This window comes from Cyanistes caeruleus, chromosome 2 (assembly GCF_971803275.1).
Source record: "Cyanistes caeruleus chromosome 2, bCyaCae1.hap1.1, whole genome shotgun sequence".
Lineage (NCBI taxonomy): Eukaryota > Metazoa > Chordata > Aves > Passeriformes > Paridae > Cyanistes > Cyanistes caeruleus.
The window spans coordinates 95,017,941-95,035,579 of NC_141702.1; the positions used below are offsets into that span (position 1 = coordinate 95,017,941).

Here is a 17,639-nt window from a genome sequence, read left to right on the forward strand (position 1 = left end):
GTATAGCATGTTCATTTTCTTGCAGTACAAGCTATAAAGACACTGAACTGGGAAAAAAATATTTCAATATTATAAAATAGTTCATTCCTGCTGATGATGGAGAAGAAGACTGAATTCAAAGCACATGAGTATTTCAGTCTATGTGGGTGTGAAATAGGACCATTGATGACTTTTTTCTTTCATTTTGTGTCTACATTGCCAACTCTGCTAAAGCCTTGAAACCCTCTGGTATCACAGATGGCAGTGGCCTCTGTTCGCTCCAGGAGGTGGCCAAGCACTAAAGAAGGTTCTTAGGCTGTGCTGTGCCATGTGGATAAGGTTGCACCAATGTAAATGGCTGAAATGTCACAGTTCTTGTGCTGATACATAAGAGGGGTTATAGTGCAGCTCCTTTGTTTTCTTAGCTATGTTAACTGTTCAAAATCAGTAAGAAAAGGAAAAGTATCCTGGGTTTTTTAATAAATAAAATTCTTTAGACTGATACACACAGAACAGGTCTATTTATCTTGAAGGAGCATCTTCTTAATAGCAATTTTTTCTGACTAAAATTATGAAGGCATGAGATTTTCAGTGTTATCAGTATGGCCTCTGTGCTTATTTCTCCTGATTTCAGTTGAAGCTGAGTAGTCTGACAGACAGCACTTTGTTCAGTGTGGTCTCTGATTTTAGAGCTAACTATCGACATTTTTTTCCTACATATATTTAATGGTTTATTTGTGCTAATCATTTCTGCAGTGGTAGAAGTAGTAGGCTTGTACAATTTGCAATATTGTATTACTAGTTTGATTTAAAGAAATACTTACCAAACAGATGTAATTGGTAAAGATTACAGGCAATCTGCAAGGTACTGTAGGATTTTTAAGTTGTTTGAAACTTTTAACTCATGTGTTGAACAGTCATGGTTCTCTGAAAAATTTGTGTGTTTGTTTCTATTGATTTTAATATGAATACATGTGATATTTAGCAAAGCTTTTTTATAATTTGGAATCAATTTAAAATGAAGGAGAACTCTGATTTTCATCTCATGCCTGAGTTTACCTTATGATACCTTTTGCATACCTGGTATTTGTCAACTTCATGATCTGGAGCAGATAGTAACATCATCTAATGTTCACTTTACTAAGTGTTACTCTCATTCCAGGAATGCAATTGCTTGACTTTTGGGAAGAGATGAAAAAAGTAATTTCAGATTCTGAATTGGTGTCTGGTATTCCCTACTCATCAGCAGAACCAGGACTGATACAGTATCTTCAGAGCACCACCAAACTTGTAATATCAGTGCTGTCAGTGAGTGCAGGTCCTGACATCCAGAGCAGTGATTCAGCTGCTTCAAGGGAAATGGCCAAGCCCTCATTGTCAGTAACTCATCTCCTGCACTGTGAGTTCCATGAAGTGCGTCTGCTGGCATTGGAAGCAATACTGCAGTGGCTGAAACAAAGAAATTCCAAGCGGATTGCAGAAGGAAGAGGAGGTGTTTTATGTTTAGTCACTGATTTGGAAGACACTCTTCTCACAATGGCTCTGACGGAAACAAATGCCCAGTGTTTTTGCAAGGTAAGAGGGTGCTTTCTTTATTGACATTTTGTATGTTTTCAGTAGATCATGTTTTTAATTTTTAATTATATTTGTAATTTTCAAAAATATATTTCAAACATGCATTTTGCTTTTTAAGTAGTAGGTGAATAGTTGAGGTTTTTTTTATACTGAACAGGAGCTGTGCAATAATTTTGTAACAGATGTTCTTGTGTAAAAGCAAGAGCTTCTCTGCTTTCTTAGAAGTGTCCAGAGAGAACCTTTGTGTTCTTGGAGTGGAGCTTAAATCAGTGTTTTATTGATATCACATTCCTGTTGAGACTGTCTGTAAATTCTTAGTTTGTGAATTGTGTCCGCAGGTGCTGGAAATTCTTTATAATATGGATCTCAGAAATGTGGTTCCAAAGACTGAATGCTCTATAAAAATGTATCCAAATGAGCTCTTAACCTGGAGTTTAAACCTTGCAGATATCTCCAGCAGGTATGGTCTGTCATGCATGTTGAAATACTTACATTTTAAAAACTTTCAATGTTGAACATAAATATATTGGTTTGGGACTGCCTTTTCATTTAAAAATCTGTGTTTCAGAAAAGAGAGTGTGGCTTATTTGAATAAAGTGGGTTCTTGAGAATTTTTCAGGGAGGTAAGACCTTTATCTGAATTAATAAAAAGGCCCACAAGTCATACTAGCACCCTGTAAATGTCCAGTAGTCCTGAAAATGTCCTGAAAAAAGAAGTTACTCTGGCTCTTCTGTGATAGCCAGTGAGCATAGTTCTTCCTGAATGGTAACTGGGAAATTCCCACTTTACTGTAGAATTAACAATTAGTATCCATGATCCAACCATACACTCATTTGCTTTGAATCTGCTATCCCTCCTATCCTATCCTGGTTAATGGGCAGATGGTTCGTAGAAAGAATGACAGATCTCATTTAACTTGTTGGATTGGCAGAAATGGTTAATCCTAATCCTTAGGGTTTGCACTCCTTATACAGACTATAGAGTCAGCAGAAAGCAATGAAAATGTGGAGCTAGTTTGTAGTTCCTACTGAATTAGAAACTGTGTCCATCCATTCATAGTGGAGTGGGCAAACAGGCTTACAGTGTCCAGGCTCTAAGAGTATGACATCCTATTTCTGATAGTTTTTTAAGCCATGCAAACATTGCAATCCAGTGTTACAAACATTGAATATAGAAGGTTTAGAGTGTAGAACAGCATTTTATAGCTGTGCATATTTGCTGCTGATTTTCACTAAATTGTTCAAGTTCAAATGATGATGACAGGGAATGCTGGTTTCTGTGATGAAGTAAAATACTGGTGGTAAAATAACACAAACTGGTGCTGTTAGAGGGAAGTAACTGAAATAGCAGGCCTTGCTGCCCAGGTGTTGCCATTCCCCATGGTGGGAATAGGCTTCAGAAGCCAAGGTGCCAAGAGCCATGTCTTTAGATCCTGCTAGGCAGCAGAGAGGCTTGGAAGCTGGCAGTAAGCATATTCTTCACTAGGAGTATTTCTAGCAGTTGTAGAAGAGATATTCTTGCTGCTAAACACCAGCTTCAAGAGATGCATTTGTTCACAATTTAAAATAATGTCTGGTTTACTTAATAGACTCATGTTCCATTTTCAAATGTGTTCTTCCATGAGAAGTATGTAAATAGAAAATAAACATGAGAGAAGTGGAAGTAAGGGCATGTTTCATTTGCATATCAGCTGAGAACTTAGCTAACATCTAGATCTCTAATGTAAAAGCTCCAAGTGCTCAGCTTGAGATATACCCATTGGTGATAATCAGAAGTAATTAAGAGTTGGCTGGTTTTCTTCTAGAGGTGAAATGATGACAGAATTAGCTGGCTTTTTGATATGTCCTTTGCCTTGTTTTCTCAGCCCTGAAGGTCAAACCATAGCTCTCAAATTTGCCTCCAGATTGATTATCCACCATTTGCAGAACCATCAGCAGGTAAGGAAAATGGAGCTGGTTAACAGTTTTGTAATCCTGGAGTTTTTAGTGATTGCAGTAATGTGGCTTCTTTTAGATCCAAGCTCCAAGCTTCTTGTTTTCTTAATTTTTGATATTATGTCATCCTCTCTGAATACACTGCCATGTTCTGAAATGACACAGCCATGAATGTCATCTCAGTACATCCCTCTCAAAGTAATTTCAAGTTAAATACATACATAAATATTTCTGATGGAGTAATTTCAGCTTCTGAGCTCATCCAAAATGGTCGCTATAATGTGGAAAGGGAAATGCCTGTGGTGTTTAATGCTTGTTCTGAAACCAGCCCATTTAATGAAGTGCAGCTTTGTTGTGGTTTCTTGATTTTTGGAGAACCCACGGGAGAGCACATCGGATGGGAAGGCACGAAGCTGAAGCAGTGGTTGGGTGCAGTTTGCAGTTCCCAGCCAGCTCAGATTTCTTTTGATTTTAAATTGTTAGTCTGTGATGTCACATATGTATGTGTAAAACAGTGCAAAAGCAGCTTTAGTGATAGTTATTTTAAAAAATATTTTCAAAGACACAAAACCCACTTAGTGGATATTAAAAACAAACAAAACTCTCATGATCTGTTTTAAAAGGAAGATTATTTTCCTTGCAAAGCTATTATTTTTCATTGAATGAACAGTAGAATGGATTCATATTTTATGCTAATAACCATGTCTCATTATAAAAAAATATAAAATCATATTTGCACACAAGAATTGAGGAACATTAATTATGATGTTAAATCTTTTTTGTTAAAGGAAAGTCATAGTGCAAGTACTTAAAGTTAGCATTTTTTACAGGAATTAATGAAAAATGCTGTAAAAGCTTAACTAGAAATGCTGCAATAACTTTCTCTAATAACTTATAAATCATGGGAGATGTAAGATATACCTACAGAGAGAGCTTTTGGCTTTGGGAAAGACCAGGTACCTCAGTTTTCCATCTAAATTCTGTCTTTGGACTTGCACGGTACGTGCATCTGTGGAAGGGATTTTCTCTTCCATAAGGTAAAAATTAAGTTCTGTCTTTCTAGATAGTCCGTCCATGTGTCTGCTTGAAGTTTGAGTCATTGTAACATCGTGGGAGATTTTTAGTTTTTGTTTTCACCTGTTATAGAATCTATAGGACATACTCTGGCTATGTCCCTTTGTGCAGTGCAGGTACGTGGCCCTGTACAAGGCAGAATGAGGTCGAGTATGACTGAGGTTTCATTTATTCCTCAGTTAATGAGGTGGGTTGAGAACTGGCTGAATGGCACATCCCAGAGGGTCATAAGCAGTGTCACAGGTATATAGTTGGTCTGTCACTAGTGGAGTCCCAAGGTTCAGTGGTGGGCCCAATATTTAACTTCTTCATCAGTGACTTGGATGAAGGGGCAGAGGCCTCCTCAGCAAGTTCGCTGACAACACAAAGCTGGGAGGAGTGGATGATACCCTAGGAGGCTGTGCAGCCCTTCAGAAGGACCTTGACAGACTGGAGAGATGGGCAGAGAGGAACTATATGGAATTCAGCAAAGGACCAGCATATTTGTCCTTGGCTTGCATGTGTAGAAGGACTGAGGACACAAAACTATGCTTTGACTTCTGTCGTCATTGGTGAGTCTGGTGTGAAGGGAAAGAGTGAAGGACTTGGCCTGTGAATACTGCTCTAACTAAAAGAAAATTTCCCAACTTTTTAATGTTCACATGGGGATACATGTGAACATTACTAATCACAATTTACTAATGAACAGTATCCCTTAGGCAGACCATAGCTCAGTGTGATGGTAAGAGGTAAGACCAGCTTCTACAGCACACTTCTTACATGTTCTGTGCCTTCAGATTTCAGAAGAAGTCTTGAAAAAATGGGTTCAGCTGATAGTGTATTTTTGTGGAGATGAGCAAGAGACAGAGATGCTCTTAGCAGCTGCTGAAGTTCTTAAAAGTATAACATCATTCCTTCTGATCAATGAGAAGCTTATTCTTGGTAAGTAGCTTGAAAGTAATTTTCTGGATTTTTTTTTTTATGAAATCCATTAATACATTATTTCAAATGTATTGTGTGTGTATGCACAGTCAAAACATATTTACTTCAGACAGGGGTTTTTGAAAATTTTGATAGGATTTAATTACTGAACATACAGATTTATTTAAATTCTGGTAGAAAAGGCACATGTGCCCAGCCTCTGTCAACAACTCTGCAGAAGGGGCACATAAGATGTTGCTATGTCTCCTGGTCACTATACACTGCTGTACAGAATTACTGGCTTGCAGTTGTTCTGTGACTTGAATCCTTCTGTAGTACTCTATCGGTGAGGTGGACAGAGTTTAGTTTAACACTGGGAATGTAGCAAAGCTGTACTGGCTGGATGTTGAAATGAAGGGCTTCAGTCTAGGAATGAGAGACATGTTCTACTATAAGAATGATCAATAATTGGATCATATTATACCTCCCAGGTATAAGGATTTTTGTTTTAAGTTAACATTAGACTGTCTCTTTAGAAAATAAAGGAGAACAAGCAAAATCTACATGGCCTTATTCAACAGTACATTAGTGACTGGGAAGCAAAGCTAAGTGAAACTCTGGTTTGTTCTGGAGAATAGATGGGTTTTTTCTTTTAGCTTTCTTTTACCCCCTGCCTTCTGTGAATAGAGAATAGGGGGATTTTGTAACTAAAGGGCCAGGAGATATGAAAGAATAGGTAGTAATAGATGATAAAGAAATTATTTTGCATCCTGGACAGGATGGTCAGCTTTAGATCCTTGTAACTCTGTGATACTTCATTCCAGTGTAGTTATATGAATGTTTTTAGTTTAAGTAGCTTAAGTCCATCCATGTGGACTGGGTACAAATATCTCTTACACAAAAAGAACAGTATATTTCTTAATCTGTAGATAGTTATTTTGTGAAAAATTAGCTATTATTTTGAGATGTGCTTTTTAAGAGGTATTGGTAACATTTACCAGAGCTAAATCTGCTATATGAGGTAGACATTGCACTATTAAGTGTTCATAGTATCAGCTCTGGAAATCTTGAGCTTCACCATCTAGATAAAGCTCTTCATAGGACAGACATTATTACCATTTTATGTCAGATGAAGACAGTGGAAGTATTGGAGTAAGTAAGTATTTAGGAAAAACTCCCAAATGCTGTGCTTCTCATCTGTTGTTATTTTGATGTGGTCCATAGATGATGGACAGCAGTTTCCTCCTTGGTCTTGTCAAAACAGTTGCTGATTTCCATGCTTTCCAGTCAGGCAGATGTGAAGGTCTGAAATAAAAAATAGGAGCAGTTTGTTCCCTATGTAAAATCCTAACAAAACAAATGAAAACAGACAAGTAAACAAAAATAAATGCTCCCCAAACAGCCCAGAAAATAGAACCCCAAGGCCTCAGTGGGCAAACCATCTGAATTAGCTCTTTGCTCTGAAAATTGATCTGGGGAAGAAAGATGCGGATCTGACCCTTCATAGTACCTAGAATTGTCAGTCTGGGGGTGTTCACAACTATGAAACTGTCAGTACTGCAGTGAGGAGTTTGGCAAATCAAGGGCATGGACTGGTGATTAGTTGTAGTGATATAAACCCAGAATAATTCCCTTAAAGGGGTTGTGTGCATGTAAACAGCTTTGGCTTCTCTGCCTCTTTCTGCATCAGCTTGCTTGACCACATATAGTAAAAAGTAGATGCTGAAGGAAGCTGTGGTTGTATGAAATGGAGTTGTAGTCATTCCCAAGAGCTTCCATTTCTGTGTTCCTAAGAGAAAGAGGGTGAATGCCAGTATATATATGGGTGACCCCATAATCTCTTCATCAAGCTGCTTGAGGGTTCAGAAAAAGTCTTTCTTTTTCTACTACCAGTGTAACATTATTGAGTGTGTCATGCTATGAATAAAAGCAACTTCTTTCTGAAATAATTATACTTCATGCCATTGCCACATAGGGAAGTTACTGGTAATACAGGAATGCTTCTTCTGCCTGTGTAGTAAAGCCTAGAGCAATTTACTTTGTCCAAGCAGTGAAATAGCAGTTGTCTGGCTAGCCTTGCAATACAGATCTCTGATAAACCTGCTGAAAACATGGTAGAAGAAAAGCAGCAATGAAACACAACTCTTGTATTGTCTGTGGTCACCAGAAAGTAATATCTAACAGCTGGCTGCATCTAAAAGTGACCTTCCAGTTGATTCCTTTAACCAGGATGTTCAACAAGACCTGAAAAGTCAGTTGAAAAATACCCCAGCAAACCTAGCAGTACAGATGTGTGACTTGAGCTAGTCATGAATGGTGTGGCAGCAATAAATGGCATGAGGGTTTGCAAGGGAAGAATGGCTTGTGAGGTGTGAATTGCCACTGGGGTGGTGTGTGCTGTCTGCTTGCCTTGGGCATTACCAGATGAGCACCTCCCTCTTGGCACTTCTCTCTGGTTAATGTTAGATGTGTACCTGTAATCACCCCACGGATTAAACTTGTTTCCAACAGAGGGTGGGTGTAAGGTGGAAGGGCATGCTGGTGAGTAGTGGGGACAGGTGGGAGGAGGTAAGAAGCAGATCCCTGAAAGGTGGAGTCATTTGCTGTTTCCGGCAGGGAATGGCATTTGTGTCCAGCCCTACTGGCAGTATCTGAAGAAATCTAGGAAGTATCTGAAGAAAGCTTTGTTTGGCAGCCTCTGCTTCAGTCAGATTGCAACACCAAATCTGTGATCAGAGTGCGTTGGTCAATCTCCAGCCACAGAATTTTTGATGTTGCCAAACAGGAATTATGCACTCCTAGAAATTGTAGAAAATTGAGAGCACTCATGACTGAAGTTGAACCCAGTAGAGAGGCCCATTCTCATATCTGCTGCCCACTGTTTAAACCAAGCTGGGTCTGCCACCTAGATAAGGTTCACAGATGCTGTAAATACTTTGATTGTATTGCCAGTCTTTTTCCCAGTGGTTTGCCAATGCCTTTCATGTGTTGTGTTTAGGTGTGGAAACAGAGCTCTCTAACTTCTTTGAATGCATGTAAAAAAAAGAACTCTAATTTTTCTCCACAAATACAGGACTGTCTGATACCCTTGGTCTGTGGAAATGTGTGATTCTACTGCTGCAGAATGAAGACTTGGTAGTAAGGGATGCTGCTGCTGAAGTGGTACAAGTGGCACAGTTGGAAAAAAAGAGCAGTGAAGGAACAGGTATGTTAACATTATATTATGTTAACATTATATTATTTTAAGTATTATGGCATGTTTAGGAGGCAAAAGTATTTCTCATCACAAATTTCTTGCTAACTGTAAAGTGCTTCATCCATCTCCTATAAATATGTACCATAAAAGATAACAGCAAATTTGATGCCCACCATGCTTTATTATTTTGCTTTTACTGTTCTTGGTTTAATTTGCATATGGTTACATGGAGATGTAAAAAAGACAACAGCAGGACTCAACTTTATGGTTTGTGCTGTGATGAGTCAACATTCACATAATTTCAGTTTGAAAGTTCTTTAATACCAGCTCTGCTCTAATATAATGCAGTGCAAGACACTCCTTGAATCCCACATTGTTGTAAGAGCCTAATCACAGAGAGATAGGAATCTAGGAAGCAGCATTCAACTCATTGATTCATTATTTGACCTTGAAATCCATTTAGATCCAGATCAACAAAGATAATTCACAGCATACCCACAATGTGCTTTTGAGGATGTGGGCCTTTTTGTCTGCTTGCCCTAATTTACTCAACCTTGTTAATTTTAAAATAGCCACAAAACTTGAGTAGGCTTAACTAATTAATGCGCTTCACTTTGAGACTCTGCTGACACATTCTTCCATGTGTTGTGAATAAATTAGAATTTACTCCTTAGCACATCTCTCTCTGGTGGTCCCTGGTCTATGCTACTCAGTAACGTCTGTACCAACTTGTCTGCAGTCAGTTCAAATTAGTCAGCCCACTCCATGTGAACTTCTGCTGGGCTAGAGATAAAGTAGTTTTGTGGTTAAAAAAAAATAAGAAAAGGCAGAAAAATCACGTTTGCCACTATTGTAGATAGAAGTAGCCAGGAATCTGCTCATGTGGCAAGTATGGTTTTGAGCTGGTGCAGTTCAGGCACAGAGCTATGGGGTAGAACAAGGTAAAAGGAGGGATATGGTATGGACAGCTTTCATCTTCCTGTTAAATCCCGGAGGCTCTGGTTCCAGCACTGGCATCACGGCTCTGACAGTTTCTCTAGTCCCAGCTGTAGCTCTCTTGAGCATCAAAGGGCTTTGTGTGCATGTGCCTCAGGTCCTCAGTGCTGGCCTTTGGGGACATCCTGAAGTGTCTCAAGATGATACTTTCTTTGGGAATAATACAGTGCTGGATTGTCTCTCTGACTCCTTGTATCTTCTTCCTTCTTTCCGGTCGTATCCTGGTGCCAAGGGATATTTTCCTCTAAATGGATGAGAGCTCTGTCCTCTGTCTCCTAATTAATATTAAGGTCACCTCAGCACTTGCTCTTATAGCTTACCACTTTGTAAAGCTGAAGTGACCATAATTGAAAAGCTAACATAATAATTGTTTTTTTATTTTCTATGTTCCTAATTAGGATAGGGACTCTGCTCCCCAAACATCTGTTAACCGCTCAGTTACACTTAGCTGTGCCTTTCTGTTTCTTCATTTAAAGTTCTTGCAACTAAATGAGTGTCTGTTTTCTGTGACTAGAAAAGAATGCTGCATTTGAAAAGAGATAATTCAGTTTCCTTTCATGTCAATTTTTCATCATTGTTGCTCTTTCTTTTTTTCCCCACTAAATTCTTTTCACTTTTTGTGATTTGCTTTCTAGCTTTTGGGGAGCAATTTTGCACTTGTGGGTTTTATTTATAACCAGATTAAAATAAGTTCACCTTTGTATGTTGTTTGTTTACTTTCATTTACCCCCTTTCTTTTCATGAGCATGTGAGAGTATGCAGTATGTTTGGTCTGTGGTGTAGACATTTAATGGATCACCAGACCTCTCTGTCATGGGAGTTTTTAAATTACATTCAAATATCTGCTTATTTTTTTCAAGTTTTCATACCATGAAAGTCTGATTTTTCATCGCAGAACTGACTTTAAAACAACTGAACCCATAGACTGAAATCCATAGATGCTGTGAAACAATTCTCTTTAAAATTCTTACTTTATAACAAATTACTGGATATCATAAATTAACTGACTTTTCATTTCTACTATATGATGATAAATTAGTATTGTGGCCTAATAGTTTTATCATGATTTCTGATATATTATTTCTATATTATAATTTTATTATATTATTCATAATTATATTATATTATATTATATATTATAAATATATATTATTATATATATTATATATATAATTATATTATTTTCTATAATACATTCTTATATATCATTTCTGATCAAGAGATCAGAAAGATAACTTGAGATCAGAAAGAGGAATGGATGTTTTGAAACCTGTTTCCATACATTCTGTAATTGTTTTACTTTTATATCATTACCATTACCACTAGCTAACATGAGAGAGTAAAGAGACAATTACAATTTCAGCTACATTTGTGCATCCAAAGTGTTGTGTCCTAGTAGCCATTACATTTCCAGAAACACTGCACTGTAAAGAATAGGTTATGGTGTGTTTCACCTTACTGCTGTTAATTTACCATACAGAGAGCAGGAATGCTGTTCACAAAATAGAAGCACTGGTCTTGCCAGAAATTTTAGTGCTAGCATCTTCATATCCACTCCTCACAAAATCCACTTTTCTCACTGTGTACACAGCATGTAAGGGAGGAGTAGCCTATAGCTGCCTGCAGAAGAGCTGTATTTATTGTCAGCTTAGGGAATCAATGCCATAAGTGCTTTATTTATATTGAGATCCAGAAGAATCTGTGATTATAGCCTGACAACTGCCCCTGCCCTTGCTATGTGATATAAGCTGGCATCTTGTTATCATGTGGGGGAGTAGAGTAGGAAAGGTTATGTACTTGGGTGTTACAGTTAGACCAAGGCTGAATTAGCATCCTCAGACTCAGCAGAGCAAGGTGAAGTTAGACTGTCGTTAACAGTAGCAAAGTTATTTGCATAGACTGTTCATAGAGATGTTGTAGCATGGTTTTCCTTTATATGCGTGTTGCTGAGTAACAGCACAAATGTGTAGCAGTATGATAGTGTCAAATAATTGGTATTTTCATGTCATTTATTGATGGTGAAACTGGAGGCAAATGATCCTGTCTATTATAGTGTGCTTTCACTTCCAGTGACAGCTCCTATATTGTGTAGTTCTTTGAAATGCTACATGAGCTCCTGAAGGAGAATATGAAATTGGTTTCTTGTTGATCCCTTGTGGCTTTTGGTGAGAGCAAAACCCCCAGTCTCTTCATGCAGCTCTGGATCACTGAAATGATGAAAACAGTAAGGTTGTGGAAATGTGTGGTAACACATGTGATACAAGAACGCTGTGGAAATTACAGCCCCCATTTTCGCTGGGAAGGAGAAAAGCTCAAAAGAGCAAACACTGACACACCTCAGAGCTCCTATCCTCACTCTACTATTTATCCCCAAGTAAACCCTACAAGCCCTACTATTTTCTTACAGAAGGCAAGGAATTTTGCTGTTAGAATTTATTTTATTCTTACAGAGAAGCTTGTTTTATGTTTTTAGAATGTGCAAAAGCTCATATTTAGTAGAGGAAGTTACTGAGGTTGGATGATGGCAGTCATTTTCTGAGCAGAACAGGTCAAACAGAATCCTGTCTCACCAGAAAGGAGAAAAGCTTCTGTTTTCCATGCTAAAAATACCAGTGTAGCAAGTAGTTAAGGTTTTTCTAATAACTGGAACAATATAAACCCCATCTGTAACTCAAGGTATTGTGTGTACACTTTGTTGTTGTTTCCTCATGCATTGAAGTATAAACCTTTGGGGGATTGTTTTAGTCCTTTTAGTATGAGGGAGGGTACAGGAAGTATTGTATTCAAAGTAAAGGTGGAATAGTTGCTTTGAAATCTAATTAAATTAGTGACCCATGGCTGTGTAAAGTCTAGACCTATTCACAGCAGCATTTTTTATACAAGCGGTTTACTCCTTACAAGAAAGTTGATTTAAGTTGGGGAAACAAGAGTGCTTTTTTCCTACTAGTGATCACTTTGCTAAATATCCTGAAAAATTCAAGTAACTGTGCTAGAACAAAAACTGTATTTATTGGTGTCATTTTCCTCTATGGCTTTTTTTTAACCTAGAGAAGAATTACATGAAGTAAAGTTATGTGCTTGTCAGTATTGGAGAAGTTCAAATAAACTAATTTCTACCATTATATCCAAGCCAATCAAATTATATAACATTCTATATAAAGAAAACACCTTTAGTCAGTTTAACCTTTATGTTGGTAAATTACCAAATTAACTTTAAATGAGTTTAAGAGCATTTTTAGTGTCATCAGCATTAGCACCAATTTAGCTGATTTTTAAAATTGAGCTGAATTAAGCTTAGATGAGCAATTAGATTTGCAGACTTGAGGAAATCTTTTGAAAGTGCCTGAATGATTTAGCAGCCTAAATACTCTTCTGGAATATAATTGAAGGACTTCAGAAACTTTCTGCTACTTTTGTTGTGAAATAGCAGTTTTGTACAGAGATGAGCAGGTTAGCTCCTGGGTCAGCTGAGCAGGTGCAGCAGAGCTTGTGCAGCCCAGGGCAGGTAAACAGCCCACTCTGAGTAACACCATCACTGGGTGCAGTGGAAGCATCTTTCAAAATCAGTCGAATGTTGTTATTGTTACATCCCTAAATTCTTGAGTAATTCTGAGCATGATGTAGTCAGTTTTAATTCAGTGGCCAAAATTTCAGTTATATTAACTCTGTTCTTTTGGTTCCATTCATTTATTGCTTAAGAAATAAGAAACAGCTGATGCTCCTGTGCCAGGAGTTTCCGAGCAAAAGGCAATGCAAAGTTCTTTTCTTTTCTTGATGGTTGCTTCCTTCTTGATAGATTCTATTTTTTATCTTTTGGGAAAATAATCAGTGAAAATGACAAGTGTTCTGCATTTTTGTTTTTTGATTTTTTGGGGTTTTTTTTTGATTCACCAGCAAGGAAAACCAGAATTTATTAGCTGGCTGGTTTAAAGAAGCTGACTCCACCTTCAGAGCTGACTTTCCACGATCCATTGGGAAGGGGATGGCACTACAGATTAAGATTCCTGTGGAAGTCTTCACTGCTGGGTGTTGACTGTTTTTGTGGTCCGCATTATTTCAGGCTTATCTTACTGTTTCAGGCATGTAGGAGCATTTCAGCCACTTTTATTTTGTTTTTTGGCCAGCGAGTATAAACGTGTGTAAAGGGAGAAGTGAAAATGTGCTGCTTTGGGTGGCAGTGGGGGGAAAGAAAAAATATCATTTAATTACATTGAAAACATTTTAATTACATTAAAAACATTTTCAAGGTGTCTCTGAATTCTCTTCTAGACTTAGAAACACTTTAGACCTAACCATCTGACTGGGTAGAATCTTTCTCTCTGAACCATGCTGTCACCTTGGCATGGAGAAGAGCAAAGCTGCTTGTTTCTTGCACCTCAATTTTCTTTTTCACACATAATTAGTGTAAAAGTCAAGGCAAATTCAAACCAAACTTCTTCATTAACCTAGAGTAGGTGTGGCTGTCATGATTGTAGGAGAACATTTATGTGTGGTTTTTGTTTTTTTTGGCACAGTGATGGTTAAAATAAGGCTTAGCAGAGGTAGGGGAGGTAAAGAGACAATCAGACTCGCTTTAACATTTGAAAGAAACAAGGGGAGAATAAATCCTGCTCAGATTTATGTTTCTTGTTCCTGTCCTCTAAAAATCTTCTTGGTGAACCTAAAGCTGTGCAAAAGGTTTCATACATACATACGTGCCCTAAGAAGATCTAGTAAATCACTTGAGCAAGAGATAAGAGATAGCACAGTCTGTGTGATGTTAATGCAGTGCAATGGTCTGGCAGTCCTCATCAACACCATTGGTGATATCAGCAAATCATGGGTGAGTGGCATGATCCCAAAACTTGTACCCCAAATGTCCTTTACAACTAGTCCATGAAGCATTTCAGGACAATTGGCTCAGATTTAATCTACTCCAGTTTCTAGTGAAACAGCTATGAGTAAGTGCTAGGCAAGCCTAAAATGCTAAATGGACCTTGGTAGTGTTTAAATGCTAAAAATACCATTGATGGTGTGTAGCTGCATGATAAAAGCATCCCACATATTGCATGGGAAACAGTAAAGATATTTTACTTTATTCATTGCCTCATTTGCTTGTTGGCATTTGAAACTGTTTCCAAACTATTCATTAAAGTAAGTGCCAACTTTGTCCGTAGCAAAAGGAGCTTTTCTTTCTCATGTTTATCATTGGGTAAATGCATTAAATAGATTTCTTAAAGCTTTAGTTCATGAGCATGTCAAGTTAACCCCCCTCACCCCAGACCTGTTTACTTGCCAAGTGCTAAGTCTGCGCTGTGGGATTGGAGATGGGAAAATAAGTGGAGGTTAGAACCCGTGCCCCACTGCTGTGTACAATATGCATGTTTTGAGCCTCTGTGTCTCTCTCAATGAAATATAAAGAAGGGATGCCAGCAAACTGTTCAGAACTCTCCTTTTCATGTGACAGATGTGTTCATCCTCTTGCCAAACTAGGGGATAGATTAACCACCTTTTGCTCTACTTGTGTGCTGGTGTAGCCTTCCAGTGAGGCAAGTGGGAGGACCATGGTGAGTAAAAAAAATGTCAGATTACTCTGATCCTGGACAAAGATTAGTGTGTAGGGTTCTGCTTTTCTCATGCACTAGGTGACTTGCCTTGATGTTCAGGTTAGGCTAATGGGCCTCTGAGGCCCCAGACAGCTCCTTTAGTTGTGGCTCTTAAAACCAGTTCTGGCAGCTGCCTGGCTTTGAGGAATAAGTGGTAATTGCCCAAACATAAGCTAGGGAATTGCATGCATGCAAACCGGTTTAAGGATGCATTAACTGGCAAGATCATAAGTGATAAGATTTCCTTTGCTTGATTTAGCTCAAATCTGTGCATTTTCTTCTATATTCTGGGAATAAGAATGACACTTGATTTTCCTCTGTTTAGAGGTTTGATGCAGGGGTTACAAAAAGCATGAAGTCAGAAACTGGCTTTAGAAGGGGCTTGCTGACACTGCTGCCTGGAGCTCTTCCACTAGCCAGCCTGAGAGTGGACTGGTTGCTAGTGCTGTGGGTGGGTGGCTACAACTGCGTGCAAGAGACTGCATACTTTCATTCTAGACATGTGACTTGCTGTGATACAGCTGCTATGGTGTGGAAAGTTAACAGCTTCCCTCAAATGGATGAATTTCAGCTCCTTGCTAATGCCATGGGTAGGTAAAAACAGCGGTTTGGAAAGACCATTTAAAATGCACTTATTGCCTTCCATGATGTTCAAGCTGCCTTGAGAATTGCTTATAATTTTGGAATTTCTTGGTCAGAAATATCTCCCAGACAGATCTTGTGATAGGCCACGGGTGCTTGGGCACAGTCCAGAAGTTCTCACAGTGTTGTCTGGGTTACTAATGGAAAACTGCTAAGCATATTAGCCAAAATATGTTTATGTTCCCTGTACTTGGGACAACTGGAAAGAAGGTTAATGAAATTTTTTTTCTGGAATCAGCTCAAGGATTTCTTCCACTTTGTGAGTATTCTTGATAACTAGATGGTAACTAGATGTGCAGCTCACTAAACAGAATTTCTAAGCCTGCTATGAAAGAGGAGCCTTTTGAGCTGAATGTTAGGATTTAAATGGGAGGCGTTTATCCAAATGGCCTTTAAGCAGTAGAAAGCAGAATAGACATAAACAAGATGCATCCAGGCAGAAGAGAATATGAAAAAGATGCAATAGAGTCAAAAGCAGAAAAAAAATGACAGCAAATCAGAGCTGCTCCTGTTGCAGAATTATTTTCTACAATTTTGTTTTCAAAAGATTGTGTATGGAATCTATGTGATACCCTGTTAGAAGCAATACACCTTGAGGCTTCAGTGGAGAGGTGTAAAGAAGTGCCAGCAGTTTGCAGTATTCCATTCAAACACAGTGTAGGACTTTGTATTCAGACACTGTAAGGTGATGACATCTCTTCAGTTCCATTAGATAAGGCCTGTTGAGGACAGGGGGAAGGTCACACAGCTGTGTGTGTATTCTGGGAATGCTCTGACGTGGGCCCTGGCAAAGGAGGCAGTGGGTGCTGCCTGGAATAACCAGAACACTCAGCAGGGTGATGTTACTGAAGTAACTGGTGTAAACCATGGAAGGACAGACACCCTTAAAGTGTCTGTAATTGTAGGATCATAAGTAGATAGTGTTCAAACAGAAAAAAAGACAACATTCTCCTTAAAATGTTAAGTGTTGAACCTTCTGCTTAAGATTCTGGCTGCATTATTTTGTTCTTTCCAAGCTTTTAATGGTCAGTACCTCTCATGCAGGGAGAAGGATTTGTGTGGAGAGATAAATAGGTAACGATGACCATTTAAATCTTGGCAAACTAAATAAGTGGCAAATACCTGTGCTATTTGGTGACTACCTGATGACTGTGATGACCTCGCATTTAAGAAGTTTCTTCCAGAGAGCAAAATGACACGTGGTAGACATTATGAAACACTTACTGTGGCTAGAAGCTGTAATTTGGGTGTTTTTTACATCTTCTGTAGTAATTCTAAGAAGGTAACAATTACAGGTCAGTTGCAAGGATGAAAGAATTGAGGTCTAGGAGTGTAAGTGAATTCATCTGGTCTTTCTGCTAGAGTAAATTCAGGGCTGTTTCAGGAGCAGATTTGACCTATAGCCTGGTTGCATCTTATTTTTATGCTAATAGGTATATTTTGTGTCTTTGAAGTAGAATTTCTGTTATGTGTGTCATTCTACTTTTGCATCCTTAAAATATCTCCTGTTGTTATGAAAACTTTCAGAAGATCTGATTGGAAAGTAATTAGGTCTTAAAATTGCATTCGCAATAAATTGTTTCCTGGTTTAATGGTGACTCTTGAATAATGTTTAAGTATTTTCCTTAGATACAGAGGAAGAAGAGTTGGCTGAAAATATGGCTTAAATATTTTTGTTCAGAAACCTCTTCAGTGATTACTTTTGGGCTCAGGGACCCACCACTGAATTTGCTGATTGTTTTGGGTTTTTTTTCCTT

General features: G+C 38.3%; 1 protein-coding gene across 2 annotated transcripts in view; it reads left to right on the forward strand.

Annotated features, from left to right (window-relative positions):
* The window catches only part of THADA (THADA armadillo repeat containing), a 152,142-nt gene that overhangs the window by 116,336 nt on the left and 18,167 nt on the right, over positions 1-17,639 (forward strand). For both annotated transcript variants that reach the window (XM_086878437.1, XM_086878438.1), the window contains exons 32-36: positions 1,142-1,554; positions 1,893-2,014; positions 3,420-3,492; positions 5,340-5,484; positions 8,537-8,668. In XM_086878437.1, the coding sequence (XP_086734563.1) occupies positions 1,142-1,554; positions 1,893-2,014; positions 3,420-3,492; positions 5,340-5,484; positions 8,537-8,668 (885 nt within the window). The remainder of the gene's footprint in view (positions 1-1,141; positions 1,555-1,892; positions 2,015-3,419; positions 3,493-5,339; positions 5,485-8,536; positions 8,669-17,639) is intronic.